Genomic DNA, 23,089 nt, shown 5'->3' on the forward strand with positions numbered 1-23,089 from the left:
TACGGACCTAACTGAAATGAGTATAGAAGTTGCTACCACAGTTCAAGCTGCCATGTTTCCTGCCAAGAGCTTTGCAGACTTACTCATGCAGGTCTGATTGAGGGCCGATCCAAAGTAACCTGGCTTGCAGAACCGGCAGCTGGGGCCCTGCGTGTTGTACAGACATGTAAGGCACTCCCCGGTGACTGGGCTGCAGGACCCTGGATCAGTTACATCAATGTTGTTGTTACAGGCACATGGCCGGCAGGGTGCTCCGGAAATTCTTGGATTTCCATAGAAACCAGCAGAGCATTCTCCACACTGCACACCTGAAAGAAGGGGAGAAGAAAAGAGAATGAGATAAGAAGTGTGTGTGCACGCATGTGTGTGGAGAGTGATGTGGATAATTGGACTCCTCTGGGGATTATGAAAGGTCACACATTTGGGATGAATAAGAGAAAGTGTTCTAAATTAAAACCATTTTCATTTACTATCCATTCAGAGAATAAAAAGGTTATTTGGATATAGAAAGTTCTCGGTAAGGACAGACTCTAGTCTTCCTTAAAAAACCACAGAGTTGTGAGTTCAGGATTCCTGGGTCCTCAAAAATAACCAAAATCACTCAAATATGCCTCTGGACCCAAAACTAATCTCAGCCCATGTTCTCCATACGGCACTGCAATCCTTACCCAATCTTAGAGGTGAAACAGCAGCAGCCTGAGATAACATGCCTGGAGGTGCAGAGGGGTGAGTAGTTCTCCTGACATGTGAACCTCTGAGGGTTTTTTAAATTAAACTTTATAAGACATTTTGAGGGTATTTCCATGAAAGATAGTGGAAAAACCATCCCATCTCTCCTACACTCTACTCTTTCAATCACGAAGGCAACTGCCAATGTTTAGGTACCCAAACCCTGGGTCCACCTTCCATTTTTTGGTTTATTCCATTTAGAAATGGTCTCATAGCTCAACCATGGTCTCAGCTCTTAAGAACTGACCAAACAAGCCAGAGCGTACATGGAGAAGAGGCTGTAAGATTAACTACAGATATGTGTAACCTTAGAGGTAATAAATAAGAAAAACAATGGACATGTGATTTATCATGATGGTAATTATAATAAAGAAAATAATAATGCCATATTTTTCAGTATCATTAAATCATACAGACTTCATGATTTTTTTCCATGTTTGTAATGTATATTTACACTTATGCTTAAACTCCTTAAATAAAATTTTTGATTGAGGGACAGACATAGATATTGAATTAATTTTTGCAGTATCTGTACATTACCCAAATTGGTGCTTTAAGACATCTGAAAAAAATCAGTTATATCTGTGAAATATCAATCAAATTGATTACTTGAAATTATATAAAGAAAGTATTTGAATGATTTTTATTTAAAAATTTTTGTTTTATATATATATCAATATATAAAACTTAATCACATATTTATATTACTTAACACATCACGATTTTATTTTAAATAAATTATTTTGATTTGAACTCATTTGGTCAATTTTCCAGACCATCATTTAAAAACATAAGCTCTGTGATATGAGTTTTTGTCACTGGTTTTCGAACCATTCAAATTCTTTGTTCTGAAAAGTAGCAATTTACCAAATTGTGTCTTCTTACCATTAATTTATTATATCCTGTATCACTAATTTTTCCAAGGCAGATAAATTATGAATATGTGATCATTTTTCAGATAGCAATAGGATGAGAAGAAAAAAACAACATCATGAAGTATATTGCATACCTGCATAACCTTGAAGACAATCGCAGATTACATGTGAGTTCCAAAGATTCTGATAACAGGAATGGGCAAAATACCGGTTGCTGGAGGGACAATCTGGACACGGGCAAGGACGGCAGGACTGTCCTGAAGAAGGATTTCCATAGTAACCATCGATGCATCTGTCAAGGCAAATTCTTTTTACTAAGATGTTCCCAGAAAAAGCTCATGTTATCCAATATGGATTTGCTATGCTTTAGGACAGTGACATAACTTTGCCAATAAAGGTCCATCTAGTCAAGGCTATGGTTTTTCCAGTAGTCATGTATGGATGTGAGAGTTGGACTATAAAGAAAGCAGAGTGCTGAAGAATTGATGCTTTTGAACTGTGGTGTTGGAGAAGACTTTTGAGAGTCCCTTGGACTGCAAGGAGATCCAACCAGTCCATCCTAAAGGAGATCAATCCTGAGTGTTCCTTGGAAGGACTGATGCTGAAGCTGAAACTCCAATACTTTGGCCACCCGATGCGAGGAACTGACTCATTAGAAAAGACCCTGATGCTGGGAAAGATTCAAGGCAAGAGGAGAAGGGGATGATAGAGGATGAGATGGTTGGATGGCATCACCGACTCAATGGACATGAGTTTGGGTAAACTCCGGGAGTTGGTGATGGACAGGGAGGCTTGGTGCCCTGCAGTCCGTGGGGTCACAAAGAGCTGGACACAACTGAGCGACTGAACTGAACTGAGGACAGTGCAACTCTTAAAACTCAACATTTTAGAAGATGCTCATTTGCTCTGTAGAAAGGTTTTCTGCTTCATATTGAAAGTCCCACAACTTAATCATTAAACTGGATATCATAGCATCTAATTTACATGCACATTTTAGGGATATAAAAAGCAAGGTGCCAGGAAAATGCATGTCACTGATTTAATTAGACAAAGTCCGGTTCATAAGAAGATTTTGAAGGATGATGAAATGACGCTCTATCTTCCCCCGCCCATTGCCATCACTCTACATTTCAACACAATTGATTCTCTACTCAGTGGTCCTTTAGAGAATGTTGTGAACTCAGAACAAAAGGAAAAAAAAAGTGCATATGAATTCCATATATTTCACAGTTTCTCCCAGTTGTAAATCCGCCACAGTTGAAGCATGACCCGGTTTCTGGATCACAAAGTTCAGCGAACCCATTGCAAAGGCAGGGATGGCAGTTGGGAAATCCGAAGTAGCCTGCCAGGCACCGATCACAATGGCAGCCGGCCACCTCTCCACGGCAGGGACACTGTCCTGTTACTTGGTCACATATGGTGCTCTTTGAGCCTTGAGGGTGGCAGTGACAAGCTGAGCAAAACAAAGAGACACCTGTCAGGGTCAAGGGGCCAGTGGTAGGTTGGTGAGAGAGTCTCAGTTCTGATATCATAATCTCTAATTTACTGTATCAACCCGATCAAGGTAAATAAATTTGAGTCCATACAGTGCTTAGAACAGAGCCTTGCATGTACTGGGTCCAGTTATATGTACTCAGTTGGCAAGTTATATCTTACTTTGTGCAACCCCATGGACCGTAGACCAACAGTCTCCTCTGTCCGTGGAACTTTCCAGGAAGAATACCGGAGTGGGTTGCCATTTCCTACTCCAGGGTATCTTCCCAACACAGGGATCAGTCCTGTGTCTGTTGTGACTCCTGCACCCAGTTACATATGATTTGTTAATAAGAATTCACTGATTTCATTTGATCAACAGTATGTTGTGGACAACTGCAATGTTTTTTTTTTTTTAATTGTGGAATGACATATGACATTATATTAGTTTCAAGTGTACTATATAAAGATTCCATATTTGTATATATTGCAAAATGATCACCATTGTTAAGTCTAATTAATATCTGTCATGACACACAGTTAAAACATTTATCTTGTGAAAAGATCTTTTAGGATTTTTTCTCTTAGTAACTTTCAATTATAGAATACAGTATTATTAACTAAAGTCACCATGCAGTACATTACATTCCCATGACTTACTTATTTTATAGCTGGAAGTTTGTACTTTTTGACTTTGTTCACTCATTTTGCCCACCTCACCTCTGGCAACCACTAACCTATTGGTGCTCTATATCCATGAACTTGATTTTTGTTTGTTTGTTTTAGATTCACATATAAATGAGATCATATTCTTAGAGAGTGAACTTATGGTTACCAAGGGTAAAGGGTAGACAGGAGGGATAGACTGGGAGTTTGGAATTGACAGGTACATACTACTATGATACATGTATATACATAACTGAATCACTTTGTTGTACACCTGAACCTAACGCAATATTGTTAATCAACTATCCTCTCATACAAAATAAAAAAATAAAAACAGAGAAAATGTGATCACACAGAATTATTTGTCTTCTATCTGATTTATTTCACTCAGCATGAACCCTCTAGGTCCATTCAAGTTGCTGCAAATGTCAAGATTTCCCTTTTTTAAAATGACTGAATAATATTCCATTATTATATTATAGATATATGAATCAGTTCAGCTCAGTTCAATTGCTCAGTCGTGTCCGACTCTTTGCAGCCCCATGGACTGCAACGCACCAGGCCTCCCTGTCCATTACCAACTCCCAGAGTTTACTCAAACTCATGTCCATTGAGTCAGTGATGCCATCCAACCATTTCATCCTTTGTTGTCCCCTCCTCCTCCTACCTTCAATGTTTCCCAGCATCAGGATCTTTTCAAATGAGTCAGCTCTTCGCATCAGGTGGCCAAAGTATTGGAGTTTCAGCTTTAGCATCAGACCTTCCAATGAATATTCAGGACTGATTTCCTTTAGGATGGACTGGTTGGATCTCCTTGCAGTCCAAGGGACTCTCAAGAGTCTTCTCCAACACCACAGTTCAAAAGTATCATACCTTTGGCATTCAGCTTTCTTTATAGTCCAACTCTCACATCCACACATGACTACTAGAAAAACCAAAGCTTTGACTAAACAGACCTTTGTTGGCAAAGTCATGCCTCTGCTTTTTAATATGCTGTCTAGGTTGGTCATAGCTTTTCTTCCAAGGAGCAAGCATCTTTTAATTTCATGGCTGCAGTCACCATCTGTAGTGATTTTGGAGCCCAAAAAATTAAAGCCTGTCACTGTTTCCACTGTTTCCCCATCTATTTGTCATGAAGTGATGGGACCAGATGCCATGGTCTTAGTTTTTTGAATGTTGAGTTTTAAGCCAACTTTTTCACTCTCCTCTTTCACTTTCATCAAGAAGCTCTTTAGTTCTTTTTCACTTTCTGCCATAAGGGTGGTGTCATCTGCATATCTGAGGTTATTGATATTTCCCCGGCAATCTTGATTCCAGCTTGTGCTTCCTCCAGCCCAGTGTTCCTCATGATGTACTCTGCATATAAGTTAAATAAGCAGGGTGACAATATACAGCCTTGACATGCTCCCTTCCCTATTTGGAACCAGTCTGTTGTTCCACGTCGAGTTCTAACTGTTGCTTCCTGAACTGTATACAGATTTCTCAAGAGGCAAGTCAGGTGGTCTGGTATTCCCATCTCTTTCAGAATTTTCTACAGTTTGCTGTGATCCACACACTCAAAGGCTTTGGCATAGTCAATAAAGCAGAAGTAGATGTTTTTCTCGAACTCTCTTGCTTTTTCTATGATCCAGCAGATGTTGGCAATTTGATTTCTGGTTCCTCTGCCTTTTCTAAATCCAGCTTGAATATCTGGAACTTCACGGTTCATGTGCTGTTGAAGCCTGGCTTGGAGAATTTTGAGCATTACTTTACTAACATGTGAGATGAGTGCAATTGTGTGGTAGTTTGAGCATTCTTTGGCATTGCTTTTCTTTGGAATTGGAATGAAAACTGACTTTTCCAGTCCTGTGGCCACTGCTGAGTTTTCCAAATTTGCTGGCATATTGAGTACAGCACTTTCACAGCATCATTTTTTAGGATTTGTATATCATATAGTATATCATGGAAATCCATATCTATATATACATCACATTTTATCTATTGATCTGTTGGTGGAAACTTAGGTTGTTTTCATACCTTGGCTACTGTAAATAATGCTGCAGTGGACAAGAGGTTGCAAGTATCTTTCCAAGTTAGTATTTTCATTTTCTTTGCATAAATACCCGGAAGTAGAACTGCTGGATCATATCGTAGTTCTTTTTAAGTTTTTGAGGAATCACCATCTGTTTTTCATAGTAGCTGCAGCAATTTACATTCCTATTGTACAGGGTTCCCTTTTCTCTACATCCTTGACAACACTCCTTATTTCTTGTCTTTTTTGGTAATAGCCTTTCTAATAGAGGTGAGGTGATATCTCTTTGTGGTTTTGATTTGCATTTCTCTGATGACCAGCGACCCTGAGCATCTTTTCATGTAGCTATTGGCCATATGTGTATCTTCTTCAGAAAAGTGTCTATTCAGACATTCTATCCTCTATTTCAATCAAGTGTCATAAATGCTGTTTATACAGAGCATCTGAATGTTTTTAATGATTCAAACTTTCATTCAAACTTTCCAATTATAAAAATAAGAAGAACCATACTTAAATGGCTAGATTTTTCTTTTCCCTATGTGAGATAATAGAGATTCAATCTTTTTCTGGTAAATTGCAGAATTCTTTGAGCCAATCTTCCCTATGCAAAAATGTGATGCTTGTTTTCTTGACAGGGTGGTACGTGGAAGAAATGTCTTCTCCTTTGTGTGTCAGCACTTTATAATCTTTTTAAAGAAAAGGAAAAGAAATGATGGATCAAAGCACTGTTTGGTGGGCAGACAACCATGCCCAAGTGATGACCAGGAAGCTGTACCATCTCTTGAATCGTAACTGAAAAGACATGCTCCCTGATTTGGAAGGAGAATTAACCTACCTGGGTGTTTTCATGGTTCCTAAGGAAGATTTCTCAGTGGGGAGCAGTGTTTTCACTAATGGTTACATTGTGAACAGAGAATTATTTACTCTGAACATGATAATCTTGATAAAGAATTAGCAATGCTAGACAAAGCCTCACCTAAGCCTTTATTAATGGGTGGCTTATGAAATGAGTTCCAAGGTTAGTTGTGACCCCAGCAGCAGAAAGGGTAAAATTTTGGCAACAGGGTCATCCCACTTTTCAACTTCCCAATCTCATTGTTTTAGCCTTTCCAACCACTGGGTTTATGCACCAGGTGATAAAGCTGGGGTTACACAGACAACTCCATGGGGTTCTCACATCCTCCCTGGGCTACTACGTTTCCATCATCATGCATGGTACCTAAGAGAGCTCTGCATACAGTCAGTGCCCACTGCATGAAGGAATGAAGTATGGCAGAAAAATTTTCAGTATTTTACCTACATGGATAGTCTGAACAATATAGTCAAATTCCCAATTCCGCCCCTTTTAAACTCCCCACATTGATCTTCCCGCCTTCAAAACTCCAAGGTTAGAACACGTGTGTTTTCCCCATCTGGGTTTTCCTACGTACAGTGACAGCCATGGTGCCCCAAACCGTAGCTTCCTGTTGAGCACGTGTCACAGCAGCGGCCAGTCACACCAGGCTTACATTGGCACTGGCCTCCCAGTCGGCTGCAGTTGGGGCCCTTTGAGCCCTGTGGATGACACTCGCAAGCTGCAGGGAACAAAGGAAGTTAGAGGGAAAGGAAGTGACAGCAAAGCACCTTGGTCCCTTAGCAGCTCTAGTTTTGATCCGTCTTTCTCATTGGATACCTCTACCTCCTCGGATTATAAGGATTAAAGACAATCATGCCTGTGAAGTACTTAGCATAGTGTTTAGCACAAAGTAAGTGCTCAATAAACACTACTTAATACACATCACTTAGCAGTAAACATTACAAGTTACTGAAAGGCTTGAAATAGATCATTTCAATCATTAGTTGTTCCAATGTAATTCTTATTGATGCTATTATTTCTTCAATTCCTGATGATCCATGTTGATGCTGGATTATGCCTTTCATTTTCCTTATTCCATCTTTCATGAAATTGTGGGCATCTTGAAGCCAGAGTCCTGCATGGAAGAAGCATCTTACTGGCACTCAGGAAGCCCAGACTCTCACTGTGGCTGTCACTCTATAGCACTGATTCTCAGCTAGGGGGTAGATCTTGCTCCCCAGGGGACATATGATAAAGTCTGGGGGCATTTTTGGATGTCACACCTAGGGGGAGGGTGCTACTGATATCAGGTGGGCAGAGGGCAGGGTTGCTGTTAAACATCTTACAATGCACAGGATAGTGCCCCTTTCCCAGCCAAGTGTTACCCAGACCTAGATTTCAAAAGTGCTGAAACCCTGTTCTACAGCTTAGTGAAATGGGCAAGTCACCTCATGTTTTGGACTCAGTCTCTTTTATTAAATGAAGGTTGAGGGATGAAAGAGGTTGTTTATAGTTCATTCTAGCCCTAACATTTCAGGATTTCAAAAAAAAATTTTAGGACCATTGTTCCAGAAATCTGGAATTCCCCAAGTGACTGCCAGGCTCTTCTTTCATATATTTTCTGTACTGTAAGTTATGATTTCAACACATGGAGAGAATGCACTGTGTATCTAATCACTGAGAAATTGGTATTTACATTGGCTGTTGAGCTAAAACATATTAAATCATTTCACTCATGTTTCTTTGTATAGACAACATTGCTTCAGCGGAGCCCACTGAACAGATACTCACCCACGGCCCCGTTGTGCAGCCTTGCAGACAAACTGGCTATAAGCCTTTCACATGCCCCAGGGAGCACCTGAGGTCCTGATGCTGAGGCAATTTCAACACAGTTGTGCAGCTGATATTCATCTAAATCCTGCTTGCTGCAGAAATTCTTCAGTGAGTTGATTTGGGGAATAAGACCAAGCTTTTAAAATAACAAGAAAAAAAAAAAGATTTCTGTTCATAGTAGGATCCTGTTCAAGATTCTAATTATTAAAATAATTAGATCTATGAGAGTCATGGTTGAAGAGAGACTCAGTTTCATCCTTTTAATTGTATGCAACTGAAGATTTTAAGATTTTCAATTTATTTAAGAAATCTTCAACTAAATATTAACATTTGTTGACTTATGACAAAGAAAATAAGCCTTTATCTTTTTATTATTATAGTTTTTACTTGCTAATCAATTTGTCTTAGATTTGAAAGATTGCTAACTAGACTACTTGTGATGGATTAAGAAATAACAGCTTAGGGACTTTCCTGGTGGTACAGCGGATAAGAATCCACCTGCCAGTGCAGGAGACACAGTTTGATCCTTGTTCTGGGAAAAGTCCACATGTCACAGAGCAACTAAACTGGTGTACCACAACTACTGAGCCTGTGCTCTGGAGACCAAGAACTGTGAGTACTGAGCCCACATGCTGCAAAATTACACCCATGGTGGATTCATGTCAATGTATGGCAAAACAAATACAATATTGTAAAGTTAAAAAATAGAAAATAAACTAATTAAAAAAAAATTATGACTTAGATGGTGCACTCTGTAGTATTACTGTGGAACTCTAATTCCACAAAACTCTCCTTTAGAAAGTTTTGTCTTTTTCTATGGCTGATTCATGTTGATGTTTGGCAGAAACTAACACAATACTCTAAAGCAATTATCCTTCAATTAAAAATAAACACATTAAAAAAAGAAAGTTTTGTCTTTTTCAGTTACACGTGAACAGTGCTGTTCTACAGCAAACAATCTGCCTCTTGGGAGACTCGCAGTACAGATTAACATATTAAACCTCTGAGAAGTACTGCAAGAAAATTACCTTTGTTTTTATTGAATTGTAGTTGATTTATAATGCTCTGTTAGTTTCAGGAGTACAGTACAGTAGTTCAGTTGTATATATATATAAGAATATATATTGGAGTAGGAAATGGCAACCCACTCCAGTATTCTTGCCTGGAAAATCCAATGGACAGAGGAGCCTGGCAGGTAACAGTTCATGGGGTGATAGAGAGTCAGATATGACTGAGTACACACACACACACACACACACACACAAGAATCTATATACATACATATGTATTCTTTTTCAGATTCATTTCCCTTATAGGTTATTACAAAATATTGACTTTAGTTCCCTGTGCTATACAACAGGTCCTTGCTGTTTATCTATTTCAGTTTGTATCTGCTAATCCCAATCCCTGATTCATCCCTCCCCATCCTTTTCCCCTTTGATAACTATAAGCTTGTTTTCTGTTTTGTAAATAAGTTCATTTATAGAAAAGTACTTTCAAAACTCAGTGTTTGCACACTTATTTTACCACTTGGTCCTAGATCCAAATAATATTTATTAACATCCTGTATGCTTAGTGTTTTTCACAGATGCATTTTGGGAATTGCTGGCTAAAACCACACAGCTATTATGGGGACAAGGACATCATTTCAAGCTTATTCTCAAGGAGGAATGATCTATAGTTTAATAGTTACATGAAGAATAACTATCTGTTTAGGTTTCTTGAGATTTTATCTAAATTATAACCTAATACTATTCAAAATGTTTACTAATGACTTGGATGAAATAGTGAAGAATGGTATAGCAAACTGATCACCAGGTTTGCCATTTTGAACAATTGGTGGGAAAAAACAGCACTGAAAATAAGTTTGAATTCAACAGGTCAAGTTGGGAGGTAAACCTGATAGCTCAGATAAATCTCCCCTGATTTTTTTGCTTTGTCTACACTGACGTTAGTTTCCACGGGTTTTACTTCAACCCTCTTCAGTCGTTTCCTTTCTGACACACCCACCCGGCGGGGTGTAATCTCAAACTTGGATGGTGATTTCAGTAATCCTTATTATTTCTACTCCTCAAATCTCTAACCTCATCCTCCCAGCATGTCACCGCCTCTCACTCCTCAAACTTCATAGAGAAAATAGATAACAGCAAAGGGATTAGAGTCTCCTACTTCCTGTTTCCCAAACTCCCGTCTCACAGGTACTGACCTCTGCCCTTACCTCTGCAAGCAGGTGAAGAAGAGGTATCCCAGGAGAAAAGATGTCCCTGCAGCTATGCGCTCTGCCCTAGGGAACTTTCCTGTGGAATATGGACAGGGAAGCCTGGCATGCTCCAGTCCTTGGGGTCTCAAAGAGTTGGACACGACTTAGTGACTGAACAACAATGCCTTCCTTCTTCGGTCTTTTCATTTCAATCGACATATGTATGTGCTTAAATCTCTCCCATATGTAAAGTCACCTCCTTGATCTCAAATATTTCTCCTGCTACTGCCTTGTCTCTTGATTCTTTTGCAGTCAAATTTCTTTAACAATTGTTTCCTTGCCATCTTCACTACCTCCTCTCCCATTTAGCCTTCACACCAATGCAACAGCTCTCCCCTAAATGTTGGGGTTCCTTAGGGTTCTCTCATGGGCTCTCTTCTTACCCCACGTCCATTGCCTAAGTGATTGTAATGAAGCTGTGTCTTTGGTTTTCATCTGCATTTATGTCTGCTGCCACATCTCAATCATGGGTTCCAGCTCTGCATGGATAAGCCTATCAGTTGTCCCACAGGTACTGCCAATCAAACACACCCACAACCTGCTTTCCTTTCAGTGTCTATTGCCAGGAAATAGTGCCACCACCTGCCAAGCTGCTTGGTGTAGAAAACTGAAGGCCATCTTTGATACCTGCCTCTTCATCATCAACATGCCCAATCCATCCCACTTGCTCCCACCCCCAACATCAAGTCCTTCACAAGCGTGGTCAATCTGACCGACTGATATGTCTAGGATGTGTTTATTGCTCTTCATTTCCCACCACTTTCCTAATCTAGGCCACCCAGATGACCATGGTGACAGCCCCAAAGATGTCCCATCTTCCACTTTTGTCTCCCCTCTGTTACCAATCTTCTACCCTATTGCCACAGCGACCTTTTAAAAGGCAGTCGATTCAGATAACATCCCTTCTTCAAAGTTTCAGTGACTTCCCATCGCCTCAGGATATCTAAGTCACATCTCTTTTCATTCTGCTGCTCCTTGACCTCTCAGCTCACTGGTTCTCTATGTGGGAGGTACCCACCCGCATGGGGCATTTTAGAAATTCCAAGGGGTAATTTTGGTTGTCAAGGTAATTGGGTGAGGTGTGTGACTGGCATTTAGTGGGTGGAGATCAGAAATGCTAGACATTCTCACAAAAAGGAAAATCTTCTCATGTTTCTGAATGCTTTTGAATGTTTCACTGAAGTTCCATGGAGGATTCTGTTTATAGTTATGAGTTGAAAGCTTTACCCTGTGTTTTTAAAACATGTTAAACATGTTTACAACACACCTGCCCACATAGCTATCTCATATGTAGTGATTCTACATGTATGAGCATCTCCACACTTCACTGTCTCCCAGTGTGTTCATGTCCATGCATGTACATATTGAAGTACATACTATATCTCTATAAATTACTTCCCTTTTATTTCTCCTGTGTGTTTTCACATAACACTGATAGTGTTTAGAAGTTGTGTGTTCAGGTAGGCTATAATTCCTGTGAATTTCACTGCAGGATAGGAAAGAGTGTTAAAAAATATTTGTAATAAGAAGGGAAGGTTGTGTCAGATGACATTTAGAGCCACTGCCTGAGCCACACCAAATGACCTGTCACAACTCCCAGTATCTGTCACGACTGTGCTGTCACTTCCTGTGTAACTGCCTACATCTCCTCCTTAGAGCATCAGCCCTGGTGAGGGCAGGGAAGGTTCTAGTCTTGTTTACATCTATGCCTACCCCAGTGGCTAATTTTCAGTAAATGCTTATTAAACATTCTGCAGTAAAGAAGTATACATGCATTCTTAGTAGCGTATCTTTAAGTTGATACTAAAATGACTCTGCATTCTCCAAACACAAACCAAGCAGGGTGCCACTCAGAAGGAAGCCAGATGGGTTAGGCTTAGGAGTGAGGGCAGCCAATCCAGGACTACTGTTTACAGTTCTTGGTCAGAGTTGGTTTAAGAGTTGGCCATTCTTGGCATCAAGCCGATGGAGCAGATGACAAGAGTTCCTGTTAGCTACAGAGGTTTATAATGCCAACTCACTTCTCCTAGAAACTTCTAAGGACTTTATGTTACCAACTACAGTCCATCCCATGGTTTAAAAGAAGAATGGCAGTTTTATGTTCTAGAAAGCGTAATCTACGTTTGAGTCTCAGCACATTTTTATGGACGCACCTATCATGTAATTAGGGCGACTGAAAAAAAAAATGAACTGACTCACTATGCTTGCCAAACAAAAGATATTTGTGCAGAAGGGTTGAACACAGCTTTCCTCTGGTTTTCTTGGTAACGCATCTCAGTTAATCGGGCTACAGAGGAGAATGAACTTAGAGAGGGTCAAGTTCCAAGCAACCGAGTATTTCCCAGAACAGCAGAATTGCTTTAGTCTGTAATCATAATGTGCAAGGACTTTCTCCTACTGTCATCCTGGGTCAGGGACCATCAGGGACATGGCAGGTGCCCTGCTCAGATCTCCCCACCCACCAGCTGCTGTGGCATTGGATGCTAAAAGCTCACAGCCGCTCCCTTTTCCAGAGAATTGGACTCAGCCACTGTGTCCAGGAGTGAGTGTCCTCCCTGGGGGTGGGGTGGGGAGCCTGTAGCCGATGAGGACATGGACACACAAAGCCCTACCCCTTCACCTCCATGTGGAACCAACCCATGGGGCAATTCATGCCCCAGAGCTCCCTGAGCCCATCCTTGCTGAGTTCCTGCTGCTGTCCCCTCACTCCTCTTTCCCAATGAGCACCTCAAATCAGGAGCACCTCAATCTCTGCTTATAGAGAATCTCACTCTAAAATGATGATTAAAGGCCTCTTCTGGGTTTTTGGACAGTTTGCCAAGATCTGGTGACTCTCTTAATTTTTATTTTGGTTTTAGGATTTTTCATGGTTATATGTAAGAGAATGATCACTTGATAATTGACCAAATGGACATATTTTTGGTTAATTTCAAATTTTCCATGTATATTCTACACCTATCAAACATCATTGCAGTAGTTTTGTTTACATGCCTGTCTTCTATATCAGGCTGAGGACGTGTTGAGGGAAAGAACCAGATTTTTTTCCCCTCAGGAATCAGCACAGTGCCTGGCTGTACCCTCAGAGAATGGGTGATGAATGGACAATTTGGATGGATGCATTTAACACAGCATCCAGTGATTACTTTGGAATTTATAAACTTGAGAGATATTTAGGACATGGATTTAAAATGAGGAGTAACTTGGCTCTCATAAATTTAAGTTTCATGACTGTTACGACTACAATAATGACATCCCTTTGTTACTAGGAATCCTGATTTGCTTCCTTTTCCTTTCTTTTCTCTGCCTGGGTTCCCATCTGTCAGGTTTTTTTCCCCTTAATTAAAACTGTTGGATTTGATTCTCTTTCTTTGTAACTCACATGTTGGTTCATGAGCACAGTTCTATTTAAAGTTCCTCATCAGAGAATATGAATTATACGGGTTAGGGAAATCATGACAGTTTACATTTCCCATTCAGGAGTTGGTTTCTACTTTCCATTTCAATTATACTGAATTTCAGAGAAACAATGAATAATTTTTTAGTATGTCTCAAGTAATATTTGAGGGCAATATTTGGCACATATTTATGTCATATTCAAATTTAACTGGGTGCCCTGTATCTTTCCTCCCTCCATTTCTCCCTCTTTCCTTCCTTCCTTTCTTTCCTAAATCTTGCAATCCCATCTTTGATAAAATAATCTTAAATAATGGCCTTTTTAAAATGTTATAATAGCTGAACTTACTGAATAAAAAATCCAAGATAAAAAAAAAATCCAAGATATACCTGCCCCATACTAAATTCTATAATAGATAATGAAATCAAGAAGTTCTAGCTTATAAATTAAAAATGTTCAATAGTTATAAACTGAAGTTTGAAGACACAATACACAAAATATGGAGAGAGAGAGATATACATATGTATATACTTATATATAGCTAATTAAATCAGGGGTTGACAAACTTCCTATAAAAGATCAGATAGTAGAGGACAGGAAGAAGGCTCAAGAGGGAGGAGAGATATATATTCATATATATATATATATATATATATATATATATATGTATGTATGTGTATATATATGAATGACTGATTCGAGTTGTTGCACAGCAGAAACCAATTAAACATTGTAAAGTAATTTTCTGCCAATTAAAAAAATTTTTAAAAACTCAGGAAGGCCAGATAGTTAATATTTTGGCTTTATGAACATAAGATCTCTGCTGCAAATACTCAATGGTGCTTTTGTAGCTTGAAAACAGCATAGATAACATGTAAACAAACAGGCATGTCTGTGTTTCAATAAAACTTGGTAGGGTTGTAGTATGCCAATTAAATCACAATATTAGGAGATCCTCGCAGACATTTAAAAATAAAATTTAACAAATCAATTTTATTTTTATCCACAAAATTGTAAAAAATCTCCCACAATTCTGTACAATTCTGCTAATGGTGGGATGAAACTGGCACTTTCATGCATTACTGATGATCCTGAAAATTAATTGATGAATACCTACCGGAAAATTAATTTGACAGATTTCAAGAGCCTTGAAATTTTGGTAAAGTAGGACTGCATTTTAAAATATTTTTAAAAATACCAACTATGCAGAGTTATAAAAAATAGAAGCAACTTAAATGACCACAAGTAGGGGAATAGGTAAGTAGATTAAGTAAATTTATTCAGTGTCTAAACTCTGCCCAGTGACAGAACTGAGCCTAAAGTTGTGGACAGAATGAAAGGTTTGGAATGAATACTTGTGGCCCAAATTTGGTGGAGAAAACAATGAAAGAAGTTACTCAAGGCAATACTATGCATGGTTCCTAAAAATGGTAAGCTTACAATTCACCAGAAAAAAATGCTTATGATGTAATATAAAGTGCAAAAAAAAAAAAAAACCCATGGAAAAAAAAATCTTGTCTAAGCACTCTGATCACAATGGTACAAAAGCATAATAGGTAGGAAATGGGAAGTTACAAGATGACAATAAGTAATTAACTATTGGTGGACTGTCTCCCTAAACTTTCTATAATGCAAGTACACAGCTGTGGCTCCAGGCAGAGATGCTGGAATCAGGCCTTCTGGCTCTGAATTCTCACTCCTCACTCACTAGCTCTGTGACCCTTTGCTTCAATTCTGTCTGTAAAATGGGAATAAACACAGACTTCCCTCACAGAGTTGTCATGAAGTCTCAACAATAGAATATGGAAAACACTTCAAACCGGGGCTGACAAGTGCTGTTCTGAAAGATTTGCCATTGTTATTCAATGACCTTCATAAACAGTAGGTGATTTTCATAATGAAACAAACAGATTTCTATTTCTCATGAAACACTGCAAAGTACAACCCTACATGTACAATTAGAATGGAGCTCAGTTCAGAAGGAAGCACCTACAAGGCTCTGTGGTACTTACAGAATCAACCAGGATGTGTGAATGAGCCTTGAACCTTCCTTCCAAAGGCTGGGAAAAATAGACGTCAAGGGAATATTGTACATCTGGTTCTAAACAGATGGGTGTGGGAAGCAGAATGATTCTGTATTAAAAGAAATAAAGCAAAAATTCAGTGTCAAAAGTACAGTTATATAAGCTAAGCAGCGATTGCATTTGGTGTGTTCCACGTGTGCTGTGAAGCGGGTTCCACTGCCGGACGGAGGCTTGGTTTAGATCTAGACCAGCTCAGGTGGGTTGGGTGGTCAGTTCACATTCAGATTCTCTGTGGCTCTGCCACAGGACTGTGCCAAATAGCAAAACCTTGGGAACTGGCCAAGGGGTTTCACGATTGCTCTGGGGAAAGGATGGAGCAAATGTCCTCCCTCCCATCTATCAGGCTAGTATTAACAAGGTTTCTGTTTTATTCAGCCACAAATCTCCAGTGCAAAATTACTGGCCTGAAAACTAGACTTTCGGCTGCTGAGATAACTCAAACTGAACATTGTACTCTTATTTTTGTAGCATTTCATTTGTTCACATCTCCAGGCATCTGGGGGAACAGAAAACAAACATTCAGGATCAGAGTCAGGCTGTCTGGGCTGGAGCCCTGGTTCTACTATACGTCAGCTATAAAACTCGAGCAAGTCGTCGAAATGTTCTCAATTTTCTCCTCATCTGATGAGGACAAGATCTACCTCATTGAGTTGTTAAGAAAATTCTATGTGATATTAAATGTAAATCATAGTGTAGCATATAGCAAACACTTAATAAACATTACAGTCTCCTTTAATACACCTCTTCTCCCAAATAGCTCCTGGTTACAAATTACTGATAGACAAACAACATTCTAAGAAACCTTCAGCATTTGAGGCCGGGTCCCCATGCATACCTGGAAGCTGCTAGTAAAGCCAGAGGCTTTGGCTGTGGGGTCTCACGTGAACAGTGCTTGCTCGCTCCAATGGGGTTAATCACCATCTGGATGGTCCAGTGGTCTGCAGACTAGACAGGCATCACATAAGGGCATGTTCCTGCGAGTATGCATGCACAAACATATTTCTAATGGATAGTCCATGGGATAAATTTGCAACCCAAAGTCTGCTTGGAAAATGGAGTTTTGCATTTGTGAGAAGGGAGTCACCCTCAGGCCTAACTTTCTGGTATTTGAATTATGATCCCGGTAGAAAAAATATTGTTTATATCCATAGATGTAATTCCTGGGTCTGGAAAATCCCTGGGACTCCTGAAGGTCTAATCTTTTATTCTTTTTTTAACTTTTTATTTTGTATTGGGATATAGCCAGTTAACAAACAATGTAGTGATAGTTTCAGGTGAACAGTGAAGGGACTCAGTCATACATATACATGTATCCATTCTCCCCCAAACTCCCCTCCAATCCAGGCTGCCACATAACATTGAGCAGAGTTCCCTGTGCTCAACAGTAGGACCCTGTTGGTCTTCCATTTTAAATACAGCTGTGTGTACATGTCCATCTCAAACTCCCTAAACATCCCCTGAAGGTCCAACCTTTAACATCTGTCTTCCAAAGAGTCAATTAATTCATCATGTTCTTGGATCACAACACAAAGGGAAAAAAGGAATCTTTCACAATAGAATATATGTTTCTTTCATACTATTGCATAAATAGTCTTATATAAATTTATATTATTTAATATTATATTACCAGATATATTTACTACTACTACTAAGTCACTTCAGTCGTGTCTGACTCTGTGCGACCCCATAGACGGCAGCCCACCAGGCTCCCCCGTCCCTGGGATTCTCCAGGCAAGAACACTGGAGTGGGTTCCCATTTCCTTCTCCAATGCATGAAAGTGGAAAGTGAAAGTGAAATCGCTCAGTCGTGTCCGACTTGTAGCGACCCCATGGACTGCAGCCCACCAGACTCCTCAGTCCATGGGATTCTCCAGGCAAGAGTACCGGAGTGGGGTGCCATTGCCTTCTCCACATATATATATATATATATAGATAGATAGATAGATAGATAGAGAGAGAGAGAGAGAGAGAGAGTGCATATATGCTAATTACCTAAACTCTAGAAGTCTCACAATCTGGAAAAGCTTTTTAAAGCTGTCAGAGATATGATCTATATAAAAATTTATATATATTTATACATACAAGTTTATATACACGTATCTTTTTAAACAATGACATTCTTGTCATACTCACCAGGTCAAAGTGCCTTCAAGTCCCTTGCTTTTAATTTGTTAAGTGAGAAATTAAGAAGTATGTCATATTAAGAGTTTCAAAGCAGATCATCCACTCTGGTCATATAACAGACAATCAGCCCTTCCAGATTGTGGTCCCCAGAGGGGCTCTGGGGGCTCTGAGACCACTCCCAGTCACATAAAATATTTTTCAGGGGAGATGGTCTATGGAGTTTCAGACCACCAAAGAAAAGATTATGCAAAGAAAACTCTAGATCAAGTATTTTTCTAATTTGGTTTCTCTTCTTTCTTAGATATTTCTCAAAAGGCAGGAGGCAAGAGGACCAGGTTGGTTTGAGCTTTTCTTTTGTCTCCTGGTAAAATCCAAGTGCAAATAAATGCCTCTTCTGCATCCCCATGAGTCTAAATCTCTGCACATATGTTGCTTATTACACGTTTAGGGGGAAAAATGTCCTAGGAGGGCAGGATTTGCATTATTTTAGTTATTTATTATTCTTATACAACCATTTCATCACCACTTCCCTAGACCTAGTATCTTAAATCTATAGCTCCGGCTTTAGTTTCTCTCCACGGAATAAGATGTGTGTACATATGGCTCCCTGTGTTGCTTTAATATCTTCAGGAAACCCTTTGGTTTACAATGCTCTCCAGATGTTCAGCTTTCTGCAAATCCTGTTATGATGAACCTAGGCAAGACTGGAATGGAAACACAGCTTGAGAATATATTTCATTCAGCTTGGAACCACCACCACAGAAGGGGACTTGAAGGATACCTGAGTTTCATAGCGAATGGCAATGTGAAATCCATGGGGACAGGGATGTTCCCCACAGCAAATCTCAAACCGGCCCCAGGGAGAACCCTGGCAAATCCAGATCCTGTCCATGTAACAGGCATCCCAGGAACTGGCTCTTGGAGAAAGATGGAAACAGCAGGCAGTTGGTCAGAAGTCACCGAGCCCTAAAATAGGAGAGGAATGAACACAACTTTGCCTAGAGTGAAGGGTTGGAAGAGAAAATTAAAAACCTCATGTATTTCTTGATGTGTATGTGATCCATCTGAGTCCCGGATAAATTATTCCAACCAGGACACATTCCAGAATACCATGGAGAATGAAGTGCTGATTCTGCAGCTGTGGAACATATGTTACTGTATAGAATGATCACTTGGAAAGCAAGATCACTGGCCAGCACATGAAGTACCCCATGTGTCATAAACTAGTGATTCCACATTGGTGACCTTGGCTTTTCTCAGATATGACTATGGAGTTCTGGCCAAAATATGGAGGGAAAGAAAATATTCCCATGCCTACTTCATGGATTTTGCCTAATTGTGCGTGACAATGAAAAAACCACATGGATTTGTTTTTTCTAGATACTTCTTTCATGCAAATGTGAGAAATGATCTTCTCCCATCTGCTTGGGGGCACATGAGTACAAAACTGCTCACACGCTTGGTTGATTAGCAGCCCTGCTGGTCTCGATGCTGGATGTCAGCCTGGGACCATCTGGACCCTGTAGATAATACTTCCTTGATGACTTTTGCATCTGCCTCTCAACACTTCCAGCCTCCACTGGAATTCTGCCTCTTTCTTACTTTTTGCCTGTGTTACTGCAACAGTCTCTTGGCTATTCTCTCTGATCCCTCTAGTCCAATACATACCACACACTGCTGCCAATGAGCATTTCAAACGCATTCTCACTGCCAACAACCTCACGCCCAAATTACTTAGCCTGAAGTTCAAGTTGCTCTGTGATCTACCACAAACTGCTCTTCACTTGACAAATGTTCATTTAGTAACAATTCAATCCCAGCCTCTGAATCAGATGCAAAGGTGAATAGACTAGAATCCCTGCCACAGAGGAGTTTAAGGTAAATAAGAAATGAGATGGAGGTGTGTGTAAACTCATCTCTGCAACATTTTCAAACTTTAAAAAAGTACTCTGGGGACATCCCTGGTGGTTCACTGGCTAAGACTCTGTGCTTCCAATGCAGGGGGGCCTGGGTTCGATCCCTGGGTGGGGCAATTAGATCCTACATGCCGTAACTAAGAGTTCACATGCTGCAACTAAAGAACCTGTTCTAAGACCTGGAGCAGTCAAATAAATAAAAATATTAAAAAAATAGTAAAATAATAAAATTTCTAAAAGTATTTTGGAAATTGCAGCAGACAGTGTAGGTGCCCCATGGGATTCCTTTTACTTAGTTGGTACACCCATCCCCCATTTGTTGTATAAGTGTGACTTCTAAAAGCTCACACTTGCCCCCTTCTCTGGAGAACTGTGCTCTCACATGCCCACCCCTATGCCTAGGGTAGCTCACAGCCAATGACTGCCTGTGTGTTAGTCGCTCAGTCATGTCCAACTTTTTACGACCCCATGGACTGTAGCCGGCCAGGCTCCTCTGTCCATGGGATTTTCCAGCCAAGAATACTGGAGTGGGTTGCCATTTCCTTCTCCAGGGGATCTTCCCAACCAAGGAATTGAACCCAGGTCTCCTGCATTGCAGGCAGATTCTTTACTCTCTGAGCCACCGAGGAAGCCACCAATGACTGCCTGATAGGGTATAAAAGGCTGGCCCTGTGGTCTCAAGAGGTAGGGAAACTTTATCTGCACTTTATGCTTCTGACTTTCTTTATGGGTCAATCCAAGGTTTGTTTTGCCTGAGACCACCTCTGACTCTTTCTCCTCCTCCGTCTTATTTCCTTCATTCCCTTAAAGAGTTTTCCCAAAGAAGATTGTCTTTGTAAATCACTTGCACATGACCCCAGTCTCAGGCTCCATTTCTAGGGCCCCTGACCTGAAATAGTTGGTAGCAGACAGTGTACCTAAAAGTAGACTAGAAGATGCATTCCTGGAGGGGAATAATTTGCTGTTCAGGTGGCAACGAGGACCTCAGTGGGTAACATGTGTTGATGACCCTTGTGGAGCAGCAGAGCCATTGCTAAAACTGTCATCTGGGGCGAACTGGGACAGGATAAAGAGGGGAGGGGAGGCACTGACACGAGCAATATTTCTGGCATCAACAGATATGGGTTATAAGGACTGTGGGCCTGGATGGCTACTACTGGTTGTCATTGGTACATTTGATGAAGATGGAAGCCTCAGGGCAGTTTACAGTCAAGTGTGAGAATCAGACAGAGAAGGCAATGGCACCCCACTCCAGTACTCTTGCCTGGAAAATCCCATGGATGGAGGAGCCTGGTAGGCTGCAGTCCATGGGGTTGCGAAGAGTCAGACACGACTGAGCAACTTCACTTTCACTTTTCACTTTCATGCATTGGAGAAGGAAATGGCAACGCACTCCAGTGTTCTTGCCTGGAGAATCCCAGGGATGGGGGCGCCTGGTGGGCTGCCGCCTGTGGGGTTGCACAGAGTCGGACACAACTGACGCGACTTAGCAACAGCCGCAGCAGTGAGAATCAGAAGGGCTCCTTGGCAGCATTTAAAGAGACTCTTGGGACTTCCCCAGTGGACCATGGTTAAGACCCTGCACTTCCAATGCAGGGGGCTTGGGGTTGATCCCTGGTTAGGGAACTAAGGCCCCACATGCTGCGCAGCACAACCAAAAAAAAAACAAAAACAAAAACAAAGAGACTCTCATCTCTTTTAGTGAGAGGGTGGGAAAAATCCAAGACCAAGCATGATACTTAATTGGAAAAGTTGTGGAACTTCAGGGAAGGCTCACTTCTCAGCCTGGGTAAGTCACCTATGCCAAAGTCAGAGCCTCCCTTCGCAGGGAATCAGGGGGTTCTTGAGACATGAGTGATGTACATGAGAATCATGAACCTGAGGTTCTCCTGAGCACTCTTGGACTATGTATGTAGTCCACTCACCCTTATTAGAAAAGAGCCCTCCCCCAATCTGCCTCATTTGAAGACTATCCACAAATCTCAAATGATGCAGGTGCCTTAAAAGAAAACACGTATATTCCTCAGGATCTGCCCCCGTGAGTACTTGCCTAATAATCAGGGTCAAATTGCAGCATGGTGTGCTGGATCTCCTAGAGAGACCTGCGTAACACAAGCCAGTAGCAACTGGGAGAGGATGGCTGGGCATGGATCATGAGGGGTGCCAGACCAAGGGGGCAGACTATGAAGCCAGGTAAGGAGAGCTTGTTTGTTTGGGGTCACTGATGATATAGGATTTAGCTGCTTGGCAAGGGCCCTGGAGCTCTGTGAGATGAATCTAATATGTTGCTGGAGTAGTTCTTAGAAGCTTGGCAAAAGCTCTGGTTCAGAGTAATGAAGCAGAGCTGCCAGAACTGCTGTAGCAGGCTAGGGAGGATGGGTTACCAGGCTCAAAGAACTAGGGGTGCTAGAATAGATGTAAAGTCCAAGGCTGGAAAACCCATCTACTGGCTATGCTCCATTTATCAAGGCAGTGAGGAATGAACTGGTGAGGGGGCCACCAGGATCACTGAGAAGCTGAGGATTGGGTACCCTCTGTAGGGTGGTAGGACAAAACATCACAAATCTGAGCTCCTTAGTAGCAGTGCAGAGGACACAATCACAGACTATCAAAGGCTGGGGAACATTTAACTCTCAAAAGCAAGATGAGTATAAATATAATGCGTAGCAAAGTTGGAATAGGAGACAAGGTGGCCTGACCTATGGGAATCTTCTATGAAGATGATTAGTAGAACATGATGTTCCTAGAAGCAGGACAGATGAGCAGTCAACAAAATATTGCATAATATATATAATCGAAAGTGATCAAGGGACTTCCCTAGTGGTCCAGTGGTTAAAAATCTTCCTGCCAATGCAGGGGACCCAGGTTCAGTCCTTGGTCAGGGAAGAT

General features: G+C 40.8%; 1 protein-coding gene across 1 annotated transcript in view; it reads right to left on the bottom strand.

Moving 5' to 3' along the window:
* The window catches only part of LAMB4 (laminin subunit beta 4), a 133,033-nt gene that overhangs the window by 31,494 nt on the left and 78,450 nt on the right, over positions 1–23,089 (bottom strand). The window contains 9 exon segments of the mRNA XM_081535994.1: positions 84–308; positions 1,739–1,898; positions 2,828–3,057; positions 7,185–7,328; positions 8,381–8,558; positions 16,089–16,209; positions 16,996–17,105; positions 19,066–19,088; positions 19,091–19,250. Coding sequence (XP_081392120.1) covers positions 84–308; positions 1,739–1,898; positions 2,828–3,057; positions 7,185–7,328; positions 8,381–8,558; positions 16,089–16,209; positions 16,996–17,105; positions 19,066–19,088; positions 19,091–19,250 — 1,351 coding nt within the window.

Source organism: Giraffa tippelskirchi, chromosome 10 (assembly GCF_054371585.1).
Source record: "Giraffa tippelskirchi isolate mGirTip1 chromosome 10, T2T-mGirTip1v1.2.pri, whole genome shotgun sequence".
Taxonomy (NCBI): Eukaryota; Metazoa; Chordata; class Mammalia; order Artiodactyla; family Giraffidae; genus Giraffa; species Giraffa tippelskirchi.